The sequence below is a fragment of the Chaetodon trifascialis genome, chromosome 1 (assembly GCF_039877785.1).
Source record: "Chaetodon trifascialis isolate fChaTrf1 chromosome 1, fChaTrf1.hap1, whole genome shotgun sequence".
Lineage (NCBI taxonomy): Eukaryota > Metazoa > Chordata > Actinopteri > Chaetodontiformes > Chaetodontidae > Chaetodon > Chaetodon trifascialis.
Window position 1 is genome coordinate 8,535,639 of NC_092056.1, and position 18,443 is coordinate 8,554,081.

Sequence of the window (18,443 nt, forward strand, 5' to 3'; positions counted from 1 at the left end):
CTTTGCCACCAAGCTAAGGACCGACACCTTGGCAAATCTGTGGAAAAGAAAGGCCTTGATTTTTCTTGCCACTCTGTTCCAGCAGGATGTTTCGCCGGATTGATCCTCTGATTCAGGCTGCATCTTAGGTGTGCCGCCTGACTCCAGACCATGTTCGTCCATTATAACTGTAACGATCTCAGACGCTACCTCATCTAAATCATGGGAGCAGCTGATCTCCAGCATGTGTTTTTCCTCCTCTGTGAAGTCCTCATAATTGTCGGGGCCACTGAGGTCATTCACTTGGTTCTCCAAGATCTTTTTCACTGCTGCGGTTGTTTTATCTACGAAACTGCTGCGAGAGGAACCTCCTGCTTTGTCTTGTCCCATAGGCATGACGAGGGTCAGCTCATTTTCCTCTTTTCCCGCGGTCTGAAGCATCAGGTCCGCATGTTTGCCTATTTTTTTCGGTCCTCGGGTGGTGCTCTTGTGACCCAGCAGCTCGCATTCCTCGCTGATTCCACTGTTCTTGGAAAGCTCTGATTTTACTCTCTCCGTTACTTCTTTCACCACGAGCTCTGTCACCTCCTTTGCGCTATGGCAAGGGACGTCCTGTTGGACGTCACTTGCAAAGGTGCGCGGAAGCACGTCTCGCAAACACTGGTGGGCCTGGTACTCGGACATAGTGACGTTCTTCCAGGATAAACCAGCTTCGGATGAGGTGGAAGCAGGACTCTGCCCCAAACCCTTAATGATATCCATACACTTCTCAGATAGGAGATTTTCCGTTGCATTGTCAACAGACCCGGATTGCAGCCTGTCCCGCTCATCCCGCGTCAGCTGGTCCATGAGCAGCTGGGCGAGCAGGTGGGTGCTCTCCTGTGGAACCTGTGGAGCAGTCTGCTCCATCTCTCCTGTCGTGCTGTTGTTTTCACTTGTCTGAATTGTATTCACAGGGCTGGTTGTTTGCAGTGGCTGTGTTCGTGACATTAAAACCACGTAAATACTTCCCAAAAACTAAACCAAACTCTTGAACGCTTGTGCCTAAAATGAAAGCTAAACGAGAATATCGTAGAACTGACTGTCTTCTGGAAAAACACTGAACTAAACTTTGAACTCGGGCCCTTGAGGTAAGCTCGGAGCTGTCCTTTGATCCTTTGATCACACAACCTTTTATCAAAGTTCTCAAAGCAAAACCAGTCGCTAAACCCCGCCCCTAACAACGACTGTAACCTAGCAACCGTAACTAGGCTTGGCAGTATGGCCCATAGACATAATATACGTATAATATACTACATAATATACTACATATATACTATACATAATATACGTATATTATGTCTATGGTATGGCCAAAACTTTTTTCCCCGCCCTTTTTTTTTTATAAATATGCGACACAGTTTATATGCTCCATTTCAATCCAAATAATCTTTTTTCCAGGTATATATTTGCTTTGCGTTACTGTCTTATTTTGAAAACCGGATATGGTCACATGTCCATCCTCACGCTAACTACCAAGTCGGATGGAGTTTGTCATATTGTGATATATTTGCGATGCTCGGGTACACTTAAGGTTTCATAGCTTTTCTTTCTAGATCGGACTTTCACACTGCAACGCTCTCGTTTTTGGAAAGTGAGAAATGTGGCAGAATAAAGTCGCTGTCCCTGAAAGCTCGCTCCGGACCGATTCAATGTCTTTGCCGTAAAAGCTAGAATATGCGCGCTTAACAAATTTAGGGGCTGCCGGTTAGACCACAGATTTGCGAATGATCTGCTTTATCACAGCCGAGGCTATCACTTTGAAACCTCACGTACTGTTATTTGCAAGGCCTGACGGCGCACGTCAAGCCGACTGACGGAACACCCGGCTGGTGTGTGTGTGTGTGTGTGTGTGTAATACAGGCGGTGACTTTCAATGCTTTCGTCGTCGTAAACAGCTGGATGCTACTCGGCTAGCAGGCTGTAGCAGATCAGACTCTGCAGAAAGGTGTCCGATCAAATCTGCTCTGAACGACTGCAAAGATGAGCCTCTGCATGGTAAGTTTCCTCAACGGTTATTAGGCTAAATGCAGTTACCATAATTATCATGCAGACATGCTTTTAATTCTGTATAAGGTTAACTGTTCAGACATAACCTGTGTGCGTGTGTGTGTGTGTGTGTGTGTGTGTGTGTGTGTGTGTGTGTGTGTGTGTGTGTGTGTGTGTGTAGTGATCAGTGAGGATGAGGAGCCGCAGTAACTCAGGAGTGAGGCTGGATGGCTATGCTAGGCTGGTCCAAGAGACCATCCTCCGCCACCAGGTGAGTTCAGACACACCTGGCAGGACACAGGAGAGAGGTCAATGCCGTTAAGTCACATCTGCACAGCGGCGGAAGATGAACTCAGATCTTTTGCATAAGAAAAAGTAGCAACAAATACTCCGTAACAAATAAAAGTACTATATTCAGAATGCTACTTACGCACATGTGCATGAGTTTGCATCAAAATACACTTTGAAATAAAGCTCATCTTTATGCAGCATATGCCTCATTTCATCTTAGTGTATACTGGATTGTAATCATTCATTCATTACCATGTAAGCATCATTTTCAATGTTGCAACTGATAAAGGTAGGGATAATTGTAATTATTTGATATACTAATGTAAAAATCTGTAATAATACATCATAATGTATGTGTTAATTAGATTTTTCTATGATATAGGGGGAAAAACTCATTAAAACATCGCTTGCTAGTGGCTAGTTCCTTTTCCAGCTACCCTCTGTGCACTTGGATTACCTTGAGGATGATGAGGTTGCGGTGCAGCAGTCATAGCTTTTGCAGGCCTGGAGGACAGTTGCACTCTTATGGAAAATATGTAAATGCAGATAAAGGACCTTTCAGCCTGTTTTGCTTTAGATGAGATTGACTTGCATTGTTAGAGGAAACACAAAGACTTGTTAATGGAGCCCTTGTTGTATATTTATAACAAGTATATAATCTGAATCTGTGAAGTCAGTAAAAAGTTTGTTGTTTGATTCCAGAAATGTTGTGGAGTTGAAGTATAAAGCAACATAAAATGGAAATAAGCATTGGACATAGTTACCACTGTATTTACGTGCATGTGGTTAGTATTGTATAACTTTTGTGTTTCTGTGATGAAATCCTTCATGTTCTCCTGCAGAAATATTGTATATATGCTGATGTTTTGTAGCCTGTACAGGTTCATCCAGTTTCAGCTGCATTGAAGTAAACAAGGTGTGGGCAAAGTTCAGCCCCTGGAATACGCTTTGGACCGGGAACTATGCCTCTTTATCTAACAGCACTTGAGTTCACACTGAGGCACAATCAGCAGCTGTCTGAGTTTAAACTGTGACCCAGAGGATTCACAGCTGATCAAAAGAAAGTTTTGGACCTTTATTCTGACTGAACAGGCAACTTAATGATGGCATACCTGAAAGGCAAAACCCAGGGCACACTAAAGTCAAATGCAGCATACTTGAAGGAAACCTAAGTAGCTTGTGAATAAAAATATTCTCAAGTTATCTAAGATTCCCTCTAGTATGCTGTTGGTCGCCTTTTGTGTCACCTGGGTTTTTGCCTCTCACTGTAGTTTTACAATCCTGTGTGTGTGTGTGTGTGTGTGTGTGTGTGTGTGTCAGAACCCAGTAACAGGACTTCTGCCCGCCAGTGCCCAGAAGAAGGATGCCTGGGTGAGGGATAACGTGTACAGCATCCTGGCCGTGTGGGGGCTCGGCATGGCCTACCGCAAGAACGCAGACCGCGATGAAGACAAGGCCAAGGCCTACGAACTGGAGCAGGTGTGTGTGCGGCAGAGGGAGAGGGTTAATGTGTACACCAGTGTCTGTTTGTTCTGCCTGGTATGTCGGGTTAAATGTGATACAGAGGCAAGCTTTTGTTGTGTGCTGTGTCACATTTACACAAACACAGGCTACAGTTCATCTGAAGTATCACACTGATCCACAGCAAAATATCTCATTCTCAGTCTGAACCACAGGGGAGTACAAAGCAGGATAAAAATGAACGCACCTTCAAAGCAAACAGTCAATATAAAAAAACATTTGCTGATCACAACCTCACAAAGATGGAAATGTGCGTTTTATTCATGTGAACTGAACTGAACAAAGTGACTCGAATCAGCTAAGTGATTTCCACCTGCAGTCAAAATAGATTATAATCTGCATTACAGTGATGTTTTGTAGTTTACTGATGAAGCTGTTGCCATCTGTTGGTAGAGCGTGGTGAAACTGATGCAGGGCCTTCTGCAGTGCATGATGAGACAGGTAAGACACACCTGCACTCACATGAAGTGTTACATGATCACTCGTGTTTTCAAATATACACAACACATCATATGCTGGTGGTAGACACTCCAATGAACTTGTGTTTTGGGTCTGAGGAACCACAATATGATATCTGGGTTATTTCAACAGGCTGTTTTATGTAAACATCTTCTCCAGGTCTCTCACCCTCAGGTGACGTATGCGGTTAGTGAGAAAAACAAACTTTCTAATGATTAACAACATGTTGGTGATTTCATAGACTGTAAAATAAATAGTGGATGGACTCACTGTGATGTCACCCATTGGTTGTGGACTACCTTTTTGAACCTTGAGTTTGGCATTTTGGCTGTTGTCATCTTGTTTTTTTGGAACCAGAAGTGACCATATTTGTATAAGTGGGTGGAGCTGGGGAGGATATGCATTGCTACACTCTGTCCTGATTGGATTTGGCTAAGAACCCGCTGTGGTAGCAACATGTGGATAACAAGGTAGCTAAAGCATACCTGTCTGTTCTGCTCTAAATGGGACCCTAATTGACAAAATGAACATCACACCCATATTTAAAACATCAGGACTCTGAGTTTTCATGCTAATCCCGTCTTATCCGATTTGGTTCCTTCTGGTCCAGACTGCAGAAACTCTGAGCTGTCTGTTGGTGTGTTTTGTGTTTGCATATGTATGAGTGTGTTCATGTGCCTTCAGGTGGACAAGGTGGAGAAATTCAAACACACCCAGAGTACAAAGGATTGCTTGCATGCCAAATATGATACTCCCACCTGTGCCGTGGTGGTCGGGGACGACCAGTGGGGCCATCTCCAGGTGGACGCCACCTCGATCTACCTGCTGATGCTGGCACAGATGACAGCCTCAGGTACAGTTGTGATGCAGAGCGATATTTTTATTTGCTGCCTTTTCTGTTGTCTCTCAGTACATTAAAGGTGGTGGTCAGCTCCCCCTCTGGGAAGCACTGCAGGTTCTCAAGAGGGACACTTCAAATACCTGACCGTTGTTGTCTTGAACAGAACACAAGCTCATTATGCAGCAAACAACACTGAACACGAGTTCATGTTATCACGCAGGTCTTCGAATCATCTCAAACCTGGATGAGGTAGCCTTTATTCAAAACTTGGTCTTCTACATAGAGGCTGCCTACAAAGTGGCGGTGAGTAACATTTCCAGAGGTTTGGGAGGGGGGTTTCAAGAAATAGAAAGGCACACTGAAGGAAGGATCAGATTGAAGGCTAAAGGGGAATGCCAATGATGTTTACACATCAAAGTCTGTTTGCAGTGCTGCTGCATATATGAGACAAGTTGTGTAAAGCCTTTTGTGGCTGATTCATTGCCTCAAGTGATGTCACTAGAGGCGGCGTACAAGTACAAGTCCAGGAGTCTGGAGTTAGAAAAGAAGTGAGGTTACCCGACGTCTGTAGCCCGCTCCTCACCTCTGCTTGAAACCAGCAGTTTGTGGCTATGTTAGCTGCTGCTAACACACAATCTCCCACCCATCTGATGGTAGCCGAGTTGAATTGTGGGTAATGTCGGAACCAGGTTTTGACAAGGTTTTCCATAATGCTAACAACAATATAGTAATGCAGTGCTAATTCAGTGGAGTACTCTTTTAAATATGATGCCCAGAGAGCCACAGTGGAGAGAAACTGGGATATTTTAGACACTGGAGAATTTAGTAAGAAATGATTTCATGACCTTTTTTTTTCCTGCAGGATTATGGGATGTGGGAGCGAGGTGACAAGACCAACCAGGGCATCCCCGAGCTCAACGGCAGCTCTGTGGGAATTGCCAAGGTACATAAACTATACATGAAAGACCAAAAGAAGAGAGTGTTGTATCAAACGTGCACTGAGTGTGTGGATGTGTGTTCACAGGCAGCTCTGGAGGCCATAGATGAGCTGGATCTTTTTGGTGCTCATGGAGGGCCCAAGTCAGTCATCCACGTCTTACCCGATGAAGTGGAGCATTGTCAGGTACTTTGCCTCCAGCCGTCTCAGCACCACCTGTGCACATCTTTCTTTTTGCTTAGCACATCTGTCTGTCTTCCCTCAGTCCATCCTGTGCTCCATGCTGCCTAGAGCTTCAACGTCGAAGGAGATAGACGCCGGTCTTCTGTCTGCCATTTCCTTCCCTGCTTTTGCTGTTGAGGATGCTGACCTGGTGGCCATCACTAAGTCAGAAATCATAAGCAAACTGCAGGTGCAGTCAAAGCCTGAGAAACAGATCACTTAAACACTACAAAATTCACAATTTTACCTTGTAATTCTTCCTTGTACGCACATGGAACTCAGCATACTAAAATTTCCACTCTTTGCTATGACTTCAGGGGCGCTATGGCTGCTGCCGCTTCATCAGGGATGGATATCATTGTCCTAAAGAGGTAAGATTTTGAGAATCTAAATGCCGGGATTTATCATGTATTTCATTGCTGTAATTGTCAGACAATCGTGTCCTTTTGTTTCGTGTTTGTTTATTTTCACCAGGATCCATCTCGGCTGCACTACGATCCTGCAGAGCTCAAGCTGTTTGAGAATATCGAATGTGAGTGGCCCGTCTTCTGGACTTACCTCATCCTGGACGGTATCTTTGCTGAAGATCAGGTGCAGGTAATAAAGCTAAGCACACTGCTCCACATATGCTGTTTCTACTGTCTTCACACCATCATGGAGTCTCTTTGAGTGACTTGTGCTGCAGATGTAATAGTGAACAAATTGCTGTGTGCTCTGGACAGGTGCAGGAATACCGTGAGGCACTGGAGGGTGTTTTGATCAGAGGGAAGAACGGCATCAAACTGCTGCCTGAACTTTATGCTGTACCACATGACAAGGTATAAGTATAGCAGAAACAGCACGTTAGCGCTGTCATCAGGTCAACATTTAAGATTTTCCACCACTTTGTCTTTTGATTAAATACCTGCATTTGGCAAATGTTAGCATGCTAACAGGCTAAACAAAGATGAACATGGCAGCATACTGGCATTGTCATTGTTGGCATGTTAGCATGCTGATTTCAGCAATGTAGTACAGCCTCACATTTCATCTGTTTATTTTAAGTCTGCCCAAGGATTTTTTTTTATGTATTAACAGTATAAACACTATGTTAACGGTTGTGTAGTCTGCAATCATGCAGTCATAACTACAGATATTTTTTATATTATATGGTAATAAAGTGGTACCAGGGAACATCAGACTAAATGTGTTTGTTGTATCTTTCCTCCGACAGGTGGAGGAGGAGTACAGTAATCCCCACTCAGTGGACAGAGTGGCCATGGGACAGCTGCCGCACATGTGGGGACAGTCGCTCTACATCTTGGGTTGTCTTCTGGCTGAGGTAGCCACAGGGCCCACAAACGATGCAGACACATCTGTCAACATAAACATACAGTAAAATCACTGCCATTGTGTTCCTCTGTAATAATTCACCCTCTGTCTCTGTCTCTCTTTCTGTTTCTCTTAAAAGGGTTTTTTAGCACCGGGAGAGATAGATCCACTCAACAGGAGATTCTCTACTAACTTCAAGCCAGATGTCGTGGTACAAGGTATTTATTTCTAATGTTGTTCTGAGGGTTGGTTTATGTACAGATTTCCTCATAGAAGGCAAGTTGTAATGTACTTTATCTTATATGTGTGTGTCAGTTTGTGTTCTCGCAGAGTCGGAGGAGATCAAGGAGTTGTTAAGTGATCATGGGATTATGGTCCAGACGATGTCAGAAGTTCTGCCTATCAGGGTCATGCCTGCTCGCATCCTGAGTCATATCTATGTCAGACTGGGTAAACAAGCACTCTTTTGCTCAGTGTGCAGGTGTGTGTTTGTGTAATGATTACAGTAAGGTCTTGTGTCATCACAACAGGGAACTGTAAGAAACTGAATTTGAGCGGGAGGCCCTACAGACACATCGGAGTTCTGGGAACATCCAAATTCTACGAGATCAGAAATCGCTCTTATATATTCACCCCACAGGTAAAGCTGGCTGGAGGTGTTGTGATGCTCGCTAGAAGCTACAAGGTGCTAAAAGGAATTCTACTTTAAGGACTATAAGGATTAATACTCTGGCTTGTTTTTCTTCTGTTCTGTGCTCACCGATCAGTTCCTGGATCAGCACCATTTCTACCTGGCACTGGACAACCAGATGATTGTGGAGATGTTACGCACAGAGCTGGCCTATCTGTCCTCTTGCTGGAGGATGACGGGACGACCCACGCTCACTTTCCCCATCACCCGCAGCATGCTGGGTAATAAGGCTCTTAACCCAAAACAAATATGTCTTAAACTTCATCCCATATGGCGTCATATATTGTACTTTATAGTATACTGTTTCGGCAGCTAGTACGAATAGCTTCAGGGTTTGTGTCCACGCTGGCACATGCACATCAGTACTTCTTCCACGGGCCAGGACAGATGTCTCATTTAAGAGGTATTCTATGGGGACATTTTTTTTCGTCATTGCAGTACCGAAATTGACCACTGGGACACATTTGCATGTTCATCTGTCTCTACACATCCATGGCCACAATTAGTCCTGACTTTTTGTAGCTGTGAGCGGCGCAACCATTACATTTGTGCATTGCATTGTGGGAGAATATTGTAATACTTGAAAATATTATGTAGAATGTATTTGGAAGACTCTGCTTTTCACGCGTGGTTTGCGTGCATATAGCTGCGACCTTGAATGTACACATTGTATATTTCTATATTCTTTTAAAAATTTCACTCTGCTTTGCATTATTTTTTTTTCTGTCCAGTTGAAGATGGAGATGCGCTTGATCCGTGTATCCTAGCAACCCTCAGGAAACTACAGGATGGCTATTTTGCTGGAGCGAGGTCTGTCTCCATCTGTAACGCAGGTCATCATGCAGTGTGTTGAAATGTGTACAACATAACAGCATATGGTACTTTGATGTTACTACAGGGTGCAGATGTCAGATGTCTCCAGTTTCCAGACCACTTCGTTCCACACTCACCTCAGCTTCCTGGATGAAGAGAATGATGACAGCTTAATTGAGGAGGAGGACGATGAGGAATATGACAACTGGGGGCCTTCAGGTGGGTCATGATGAATGAGGAATGTGTTCTCCATTCAGCTGTATTTGACTCAGTGGAACTGTAAGTAATGGAGCGTGTTTTTTATTACAGATGGTTCAAAAGACATGTTTGACCAGTACCTCACCCAGCTCCTCCACAGCACCGCCACCAAGTGCCATCTTCCTCCCATCCAGAGGGGGCAGCACCACGTCTTTAGTGCTGAACACACCACCAGAGACATCCTGTCTTTTATGGCTCAGGTCCAGGGCCTGAACATACCCAGTGAGTTATTATGAAGTTAATAAGTCAGCTGAGGAAATCTAAAAAAAAAAAAACTGTACAAATCACATTAGACTGAACAAAATTAATTTTTTTCAAATTTTAATTTGTGTTTCAGAGTCTTCCATGTATCTACCTGTCACTCCTATTAAGAGCAAACACCGCAGATCTCTCAACCTACTTGAAGTTCCTCATCTTCAGCATGGCCTGCAAGTAAAGCAGCACAAGGTAGGCACAGCTGATCCTTCCACAAGCATTATTGTTTTCTCTTGTGACGTCAGTATCGCTTTGAAGTGCATTTGTCTTACGCTGTCATCCCTCTCAGTCCCACAGTGTGGCTGATCTGCACCTTCCTCGCGACTCTCAGGGCAACACAGACTTTGCAGCGTTGGTGAGGCAGCTGAAAGAGTGTCCAACTCTGCAGGACCAGGCTGACATACTCTACATCCTTTTCATAATGAAGTACGGACAAGATAACCACGCAGAGCTTATTGTCAACAATGGCACGCTAGTAAGTAAACTATGCCATTTTTTGTGGTTACATTACTGGTGTATGTTTTCTTCTGATGACCAGAGGAGCTGATTGGCTGGTGGAGCTGTCAGGTCCCGGGCAGGGTGGAGTCAGCGTGCGCTCCCTGCTGGAAGAGCTGTACACACAAGCTGGAGCCTGCAAAGAGTGGGGACTCATCAGATACATCTCTGGAATACTTCGCAAGAGAGTGGAGGTCCTTGCTGAGGTCAGTGAGAAGTCACAGCAGACAACAGGAAGGCTCAGCAGCTGTTTTTAGACCAAGGAGGTCTTTGTCAGTTACCTGCAGTAGGTTCTTGATAACCCTGAAATTTTAGCCCTGATACAGCACCGACCCTTGGAAAACCTGTCAGAGCTGGATGTGCATAAATTAATTAAAAAAGAGAAACCTGATTTGACAGGGATTATTAGACCTGATCCATAATGTGGCTGATCTGAACACACCTACTGAGAACACCAACGCTGGCAGCAGCTTGATCCTCCACGAATGAACGTGTAGCCACAATCAAAAAGGATAGAAATACTTATTATTGTTCTCACTTTGCTCTTCACAGTTCTTGCTCTCTGTCTCACCTCAAAATACAAATTTTTGTCCTGTCATGATTATGAAGTACTATAGAAGAAGAACTGATAGCAAGTCCCCTTGGCCCTGAAGACCTCACTTGACACCCTTGTCTGTAAAGTCACTGTAGTTGTTTAAAAGGATGCCCATGCTACCATCTGGCAATGTTGTGGGGCACCTGGTGGAGCCAGCGGATATCTGGATAACAGATACCAAGACTTCCTCTATGGTGCGCCGGTCACACAGTCTGATTAACAACTTGTCTTTTGAAACTCGACAACGACTTGCTGACAACAACAGATTCTATATTCATATATCTCTTCATAGAGATTAGAAAGGATGTTTGGAAGCCTGGAGTTTGGTTAATCTTTGCCACAATTTTTTTCTGTTGTTTGAAGTCAGAAAATCCAAATTGCGTGCGTCATGTATCAAAAATTCTGAGATGATTCTTAACATTTCGTTCCGTCTTTATTTGTCTGTTTCTCAGGCCTGCACAGATCTGATTTCCCATCACAAGCAGCTGACTGTAGGTCTACCTCCTGAACCCAGGGAAAGAGTCATCACGGTGTAAGTCGTCGTTGTTGTCAGAGATTTTGTGCTCACGTGAAGGCTTTGTGGAATGAATTACCACATAACAAACCAAATCATTTCCTTTCAGCCCACTTCCTCCCGAGGAGTTGAACACCCTCATCTATGAAGCCAGTGGTCAGGACATCAGTATCGCTGTGCTCACTCAGGTAAATCTTTCACATTTCAGACTGCCACAGGACCCTTTCAGACTCTGATCTCACTGCTGTAAGCTGTGTTTGTTTGTCATACAGGAAATCATGGTCTACCTGGCCATGTACGTGCGCTCCCAGCCTACCCTGTTTGGGGACATGCTGCGACTCAGGATAGGACTCATCATGCAAGTGATGGCCACTGAGCTGGCTCGCAGCCTGCACTGCTCTGGTAGGAAAACAGACCACAGACTACTGTGAACATGCACACAAACCGCCCCGCACAGTGAAAATGAAACCCCGTGTGACACCTTTGCAGGAGAGGAGGCGTCTGAGAGTTTGATGAGCCTGAGTCCTTTTGACATGAAAAACCTGCTGCATCACATCCTCAGTGGCAAAGAGTTTGGGGTGGAGAGGAGCAGTAAGTTTTTATTTTCCCCCCTTTCTCTGTCTCGTCTCGTCTCGTCTTGACAGTATGCGTGTGTTTTCCTTTATGGGTGTGTGTTGCACATGTTCGAGCATCAATCTGAGCCACATCAGCCTCACTCTCACTCACAGCTTCATGGTCTGGGCAAGCTAGCGGCTGGGTGCTAATGAAAGTTACACGTTGCTGCCAAGCAAATTAAACTCCTGCAGTTATTTCTTTTTCACCCGTGGCTATGTCACTACCTTCAGGGTGTGTCTATCAAATAATTTACATACAGCAGCAACACACACTCACACATACGGGCAAGGATCACAGAGCAGAATCGGTATCCGTAGTTAACAACAAGGCTAATGTTAGCTGAGCTGGTGCTGAGCCATGGGTGGAGATACTCAGATGGGGGGGCAGTATAATTCTACTGAGCCTGCACTTGATGTAGGAAGGGGAGCCAAGTCTTAATGCCTTGTTGAATTCCAAGTTTTCTGATGTGCCATGGTCAAGGACGTCTGGGAGACAGTCCACCACTTTGGTCTGGACTGAAATCCCTTATGATCAGATCCCTAGCTGCACTGGTGGTGGCTATAAGTGTTCTCTTATGCCTCTGTTCATCAGTGCGCCCAATCCAGTCGACAGCCACCAGTCCTGCTATCTCCATTCACGAATTAGGCCACACTGGAGCCACCAAGACCGAACGCACAGGAATACACAAGCTAAAGAGTGAGATAAAGCAGGTGGGAAGCATCATCATAATCATCAGTGTAAATATGCTGTGGCATGTGCTTCATGTTCATCTATCTATCTATCTATCTATCTATCTATCTATCTATCTATCTATCTATCTATCTATCTATCTATCTATCTATCTATCTATCTATCTATCTATCTATCTATCTATCTATCTATCTATCTATCTAACACTGTCCTTGCTTTTGGTTGCAGCTGGATGACTCTCGGCCTCTCAGTGTGGGTTGGGTTTGTTAATCTCTAGCATGTGGCTGTTTCTAACCTCAGTCTAAACAACCAAACCGCCGGCTTCCTCCTGCTCATTAACCGCCCGCTGGCTCTAAACATTTCGTCCTCCATAGCTGGAACGGCTCTCACTCCATCACGTATCAGTAGGAGAACATGCTTTCTTACTCTTGAAAGTATCACCCGGTAATTGTAGAAGAGTATTTCATTTAAAATAACTTTTCTACAAGTTCATGAGCTCTTAAAACAATCCAGATCTCGATTAAGCTGCTTTTACGTGGCTCACCCTCATAACTCATTTTGTAATCGTGTTTGTCGGATGGTTTTTCCTGTGATCGATCATGTAGAGCAGCCATTTTGCTTCCGAGATTCGTTTTTTTGTGTTATTGTGGAGGTGATTTACACTCTTCACTTTACAGATCGAACATCTCCAGTAACAGTATGCTCTGTGTGGCTGCAGTATCATCGTGACTGTAGTATGAAGGACCATGTGAACCATCTCAAACTGTCCCCTGTCATCTGTCATCCATATCCATGTGTAGATCCTCAGCGGCGGTCTTTCCTTGAGTAGCAATGTCACCTCCCCTCGCTCCACGGTAAACCATTTCACCTCATCTGCCTCAAATTGACTTGGCTTGTCCTACCGAGGGTTGTCGTTGTAAGAATGTGTGTATTTACTGAGCAAACTCATCATAAAAGCATTTTCATATTTTCTGCAGACACTAAAATATTCCATGTGTCTTTCTGCTTTAAAGGAGGAGGCTGGCATTACGTCATCTTTTTATTATTGCCCACAAATGTCCTAAAGAGACCAAAACCAACAATAAATTTATCTTACTGACAAGTTTTATCCATGTAGTCAAAGCCTGATACAGCATGTGTCCACAATACTCTTATGCTGCAAAACCATTTGGGAAATACACAATAGAGACATACAGTAGCACAGGGCAACATAATTTTTCTTTGCAATAAACACGGCTGGTGCTTCTCAACTGCATTTTCAAGTTCGTTCTGGAGGAAGATCCTTCCTCCGCTGCTCTTCCTGGGAGAAATAAACCTCACTGATTGTGTTTATCGTGATAAATCAATATGTCAGCCATTGCAGCAGTAGAGCTCTTTCATGTTAAGGACAATAATTCTTGAAGGCATAAGCTGGTAGGCAGGCAGAAATAGCAACAGGTTCCTTTGGTCGATCACAAAGTTAGCATTTGGGCGTGTAGACGATTCAAGAAATACTGGCTTGAAGACTGGTGCTTTCACACTGAGACCCCGTTTCTTTCATGTAAAACGATCATTTTTAAAAACTCCGGCCAAAGTGGAGATTTCTGAAAACGCCGGCTATTTGTCAGTGTGTAAACTGGGTTAAACAGCGTTTTAGGCTCCGAAATGTCACAACATGCGACTGAATACTTAACGTCGTGTGAGCGACCTATGTTTACACTCGTGCCCATAGGTTTGGCATAGTTATGATGCGCTCGACGGCGTATTTATCCAGGTTCATGTAAACGACAACATTTTTGAAAACGATGTTGTGTGCACAATGTAATTTTCTAAAACGGAGGGGCCAAAATATCCGTTTTCCAAAACACCCTGCTACGTGTAAACGTACGGCAAGGTAGCTGATGGGTCTTGATTGAATTACTGCAGTCAGGTGTGCTCAGGAGAGGAGGCCGGACCAGACCTGCCAGCCACGCCCTGCAGTAATCCCAAACACATGAGACAGACGAGAGAAAGAGAAGAGACAAAGGGAAAGGCAAACACAGGAGCAGGAGACTGCAGATCCCCACATAAGCTACATCAGGCTGTGGCTACAAACACTTGCAAATAAGCTATTATTTATTTTTTTTGTCTGTTTAGAGTAATTGACCCCTTGCTAAGCCTTGGCTGCAAACATGATGTTTTGACAGAGTGTAAAAAAGACAGTCCCTGTTTGCAGGAGGGGTTCAGTGAAGGGTCAGTTGTTAATAAGAAAGACATACAGTAACACCAGCCTTGTCCTTTATATGACTGCTGAAATATCTTGTATTGACAAGTGTAACAGAGCATATCAATATCCACGAATGCTTGCATGGACTGTGTCACTATAGTGGTATGTTGTGTGTGTGTGTGTGTGTGTGTGTGTGTGTGTGTGTGTGTGTGTGTGTGTGTGTGTGTGTGTGTGTGTATGAGACAGAGCCAACAACTGTGGGAAATATTTCAGCCTTATTTACATGTACTTTTTATAATATGACAAACCAGTATATGCTGTTACTCTCGTGTGCACTATGTCTTGTAAAAAGGCTCTGTTCACCGTCACCAATCATAAACCTGATGATGCAGGCGGGGGCCGAGTAGTAGGAAGACATTTCAGACTACTAATCGTTCTCTTGAAGGCAAACTCCACCGATTTTAGACATCAAAATCTGTTTACAGGCCTTGGGGAGTACCTCTACCTATGGGAAAATAGTTGTGGAAAGCCTTTTCATGGCACTCGGAGCTATGCGAAATACATAAGTTGCCTCAAGTGATGTCACTTGAGGCAATTTGCCTGCCTGTGTGCGACAGACATTAATGAAAAGTGTAATGGTGTATGTAAGGAATACATTTAAAGTACATTCAGATAAGGTTGAAAATCAGTAAAGTGTTCCATTCAACATGTTATAACAGTGTCTTCCTGTTCACCACAGCGTTGCAGCAGCCCCTCCACCCCCAGTGGGATCCTGTCCCCAGTGGGCCCTGGTTCAGGGGATGGACAGCTGCAGTGGGAGGAGAGGCAGGGCCAGTGGCTGCGGAGACGCAGGCTGGATGGAGCCATCAACAGAGTACCAGTGGGTTTCTACCAGAAGGTCTGGAAGATCCTGCAGAAGTGTCATGGTCTGTCCATCGATGGATATGTGTTACCTTCCTCTACCACAAGAGAGGTAGCATCTTGCAGCTGAAGCTAGATTCAGGACTTCCTGTGTGTGCGCGTGGCTGTGGATGTGTGTTTCACTCTGTCTTCTGTGTAGATGACAACAGGAGAGATCAAGTTTGCGGTGCAGGTGGAGTCCGTCCTGAACCACGTCCCTCAGCCAGAGTACCGGCAGCTGCTAGTAGAGACCGTGATGGTTCTAGGTCTGGTAGCTGACGTAGATGTGGACAGCATTGGTGGCATCATCCACGTGGACCGCATCCTGCATTTGGCCAATGACCTCTTCCTCAGTGACCAGGTACTGTCACTGCCAAGAGATACATTACTGTTTGAAGGGATGTTCATGTATTTGTGCATATGCACTGGAGTTCACTCTCTTCTACCTCTGATCCCCAGAAATCCCACAGTGCCAGTGATTACTTCCTAGAGAAGGACCCAGCGACCGGAATCTGCAACTTTTTCTACGATAGCGCCCCCAGTGGCAGCTATGGCACCATGACCTATCTGTCCAAGGCGGCTATAACTTACGTCCAGGACTTCCTGCCAAGTTCCAGCTGTCTGATGCAGTGAAAAAGCAGACCAGTGTCTCGCTGCTCGTGACAGACTCAAAACACCTGAGGAGACATGTTTTCTAACAAAAGGCGAAGGCAGCAAGCTTCTCATTTTCAGCTAATACAATTTATGTGGTGCTTTTAACTATTAATCTTCAATAAAGTCTGAAGCTCTCATATACTGATGTAACGTCATAGCATTGGCAGCTGAGTGCAAACCACTATATAAGAATTTATTTTCTGGACTGTGACTTATTTATTACTTAAGCATGCTCAAATGTTTGTTTCCAGGACTGTAGGTAAATTACAGTTTGCAAAGATATCAGCACATCTCTGTGCTCTCGGTGTTGTGTGTGAGAATATTATATCAACAGTTATCCGTCTTGTAATTGAATGTCTTGTAATAATTGTCTTGAGCCTGCCAGTTATCTGAGTAAACATTTTGATCATTGATTTTTGATCGTGCCTCCAGATTATTTCCCTCAAATCAATAATTTAATGTCCTGCTGTAATGGTTGGCCTAAACATGTGGGCAAAATAATAAAACACAAACCATAAAAACAAATGGGACCCACAAATGACTAATTTGTGCATATGATGTAAGAAAAATGTTTCCTCTGATAGCTTCCAGGCTCTTTATAATTCAGTGTTAGTGGAACTTCTTGTCGTATTGTATTGACGTGAACCAGTATGGGAGCAATCAGTTTTTGTCTTTGTGTATGTGTTGTGTGTTTTGTGAATGAATGAAAATTAATTTAACCATCTGCAAATGAATGTTACCCCAAAGTTTTGCTGATGACACGGTGAGTCAGCATTTTGCATGTACTTCAACATATTGAGGGTGTGTTCATTTATGTGCAGCGAACATAAGTTTATTTCAGGTATGTTGGGGTAGAATTCTGCTTTAATACATAATAGTGTTTTATATATATATATATATATATATATATATGCACTCTGCATGGTATATAAGTAGAGAAAGAAATGGCAGTAAAGTACCAGAGAGGGTGAGAATATGTTGCATTGGGTCTTTGTAAGTCTGAGAAGAGCGTTATTCCATAGTTGAATGTATAAGTTTTGTGCACACAGCAAAACAGCAGGAAACAGCGAAATGTTGATATATTTTAATGCCAATCCTATCCCTGAAATATCTGATTTCACTTAAAGCTAATATATCAAAAATAGAGAGAAATGTACATAATTATTTTACTAATGTAATACAGAAAGCAGGTCACCTATTTAACATTTAAAGACCTGCTGTGTAGTTGCCGCTCATTTCCATCCAAAAGTACATTTATTTTGACATTTCAAAGTATATTCATACAATAATAAAATCATTTGACTAACAATGGCAACCTCTCATTCATCTGTCTGTCCCATATCCCTTTGTATGCTCGCAGCAGTAGGAGCAGTTAGCCCGCTCCAGCTCAGCCAGCAGTGTTTGCTGTTGTCCTTGGTAGACATTTCTTCCAGCTGTAGGGGGAGAGGCGATGTGAGGCTGGGCAGGCACATTTATGCCCACCTCTTTGGTTCACGCACAGGTGGGAACACCCTCCATTCTTCCGACTGCACTCATTTATGTCTGGAGGAGAGGGAGGGAATAAAGAGGAGTTTTCCAAAACTCACTCAGTGTACATAATTACAGTGAACATTTACACATAAACTCTCTGAACTCTTTATTTCAGCTTCCCTGTTGGCAAACTGTTAAAGACAAGAAAATCAGCCTACACTGGATAAAAGCATCCAGCCAAGCATCAAAGCATCATATAATTATATATATATATATATATATATATATATATATTGTTTTTTTTCTCAATTTTTTTCTGTTAATTAACTGATTGATTTGATTTGATTTGATTAAGGAGAGCTGCACATGCTTTAGTAGATGACAAAGTCCTACCAGTTTCAGTTTCTGAAGGCTTGGAGTGTAAACATTTGACTTTATCAGGCTGTGGTGCAAGAAGCAACATCATTTTTAACTTAATTCAGAATATGCATGCACAAGAGTGAACTCAGTCCAACGGTCTACTGAGGTAAAATTCTCTGAATTTTATGTCTCAAAGCTGAACAGTTTTTCTACATAAACCTGATTAATTAGGCCCTTAGTAACCAAATTATTTGGTGAACATGTTACATAACATGTGAGTGATATTAATATCAATATGCAATAACTTAAATACTACTATACTACTAAATTACTTGTTTCCATTTACATTAATTTTCTGC

At 43.5% G+C, this 18,443-nt stretch overlaps 1 protein-coding gene across 4 annotated transcripts; it reads left to right on the forward strand.

The window, feature by feature from the left end:
* Nucleotides 1-1,452: 1,452 nt before the first annotated feature.
* Nucleotides 1,453-17,561, forward strand: phka2 (phosphorylase kinase, alpha 2 (liver)). Of its 4 annotated transcripts, XM_070968038.1 has the most exons (33): nt 1,882-2,016; nt 2,189-2,278; nt 3,619-3,777; nt 4,213-4,260; nt 4,963-5,131; nt 5,340-5,422; nt 5,982-6,062; nt 6,144-6,242; nt 6,322-6,468; nt 6,596-6,649; nt 6,753-6,875; nt 7,001-7,096; nt 7,492-7,599; nt 7,729-7,807; nt 7,905-8,039; nt 8,120-8,229; nt 8,357-8,501; nt 9,012-9,090; nt 9,179-9,312; nt 9,403-9,573; nt 9,689-9,798; nt 9,896-10,032; nt 10,145-10,307; nt 11,149-11,228; nt 11,320-11,398; nt 11,483-11,612; nt 11,700-11,801; nt 12,417-12,535; nt 12,744-12,767; nt 13,316-13,369; nt 15,440-15,673; nt 15,761-15,961; nt 16,060-17,561. In XM_070968038.1, the coding sequence occupies exons 2-33, from the start codon at nt 2,201-2,203 to the stop codon at nt 16,231-16,233; spliced, it is 3,705 nt and encodes a 1,234-aa protein (XP_070824139.1). In that variant the 5' UTR covers nt 1,882-2,016; nt 2,189-2,200; the 3' UTR covers nt 16,234-17,561. The 4 variants fall into 4 exon arrangements, with proteins under 4 accessions (XP_070824158.1, XP_070824139.1, XP_070824149.1 ...); XM_070968057.1 differs by lacking the exon at nt 13,316-13,369 and having other exon boundaries at nt 1,453-2,016; XM_070968048.1 differs by lacking the exon at nt 12,744-12,767.
* Nucleotides 17,562-18,443: the final 882 nt, after the last annotated feature.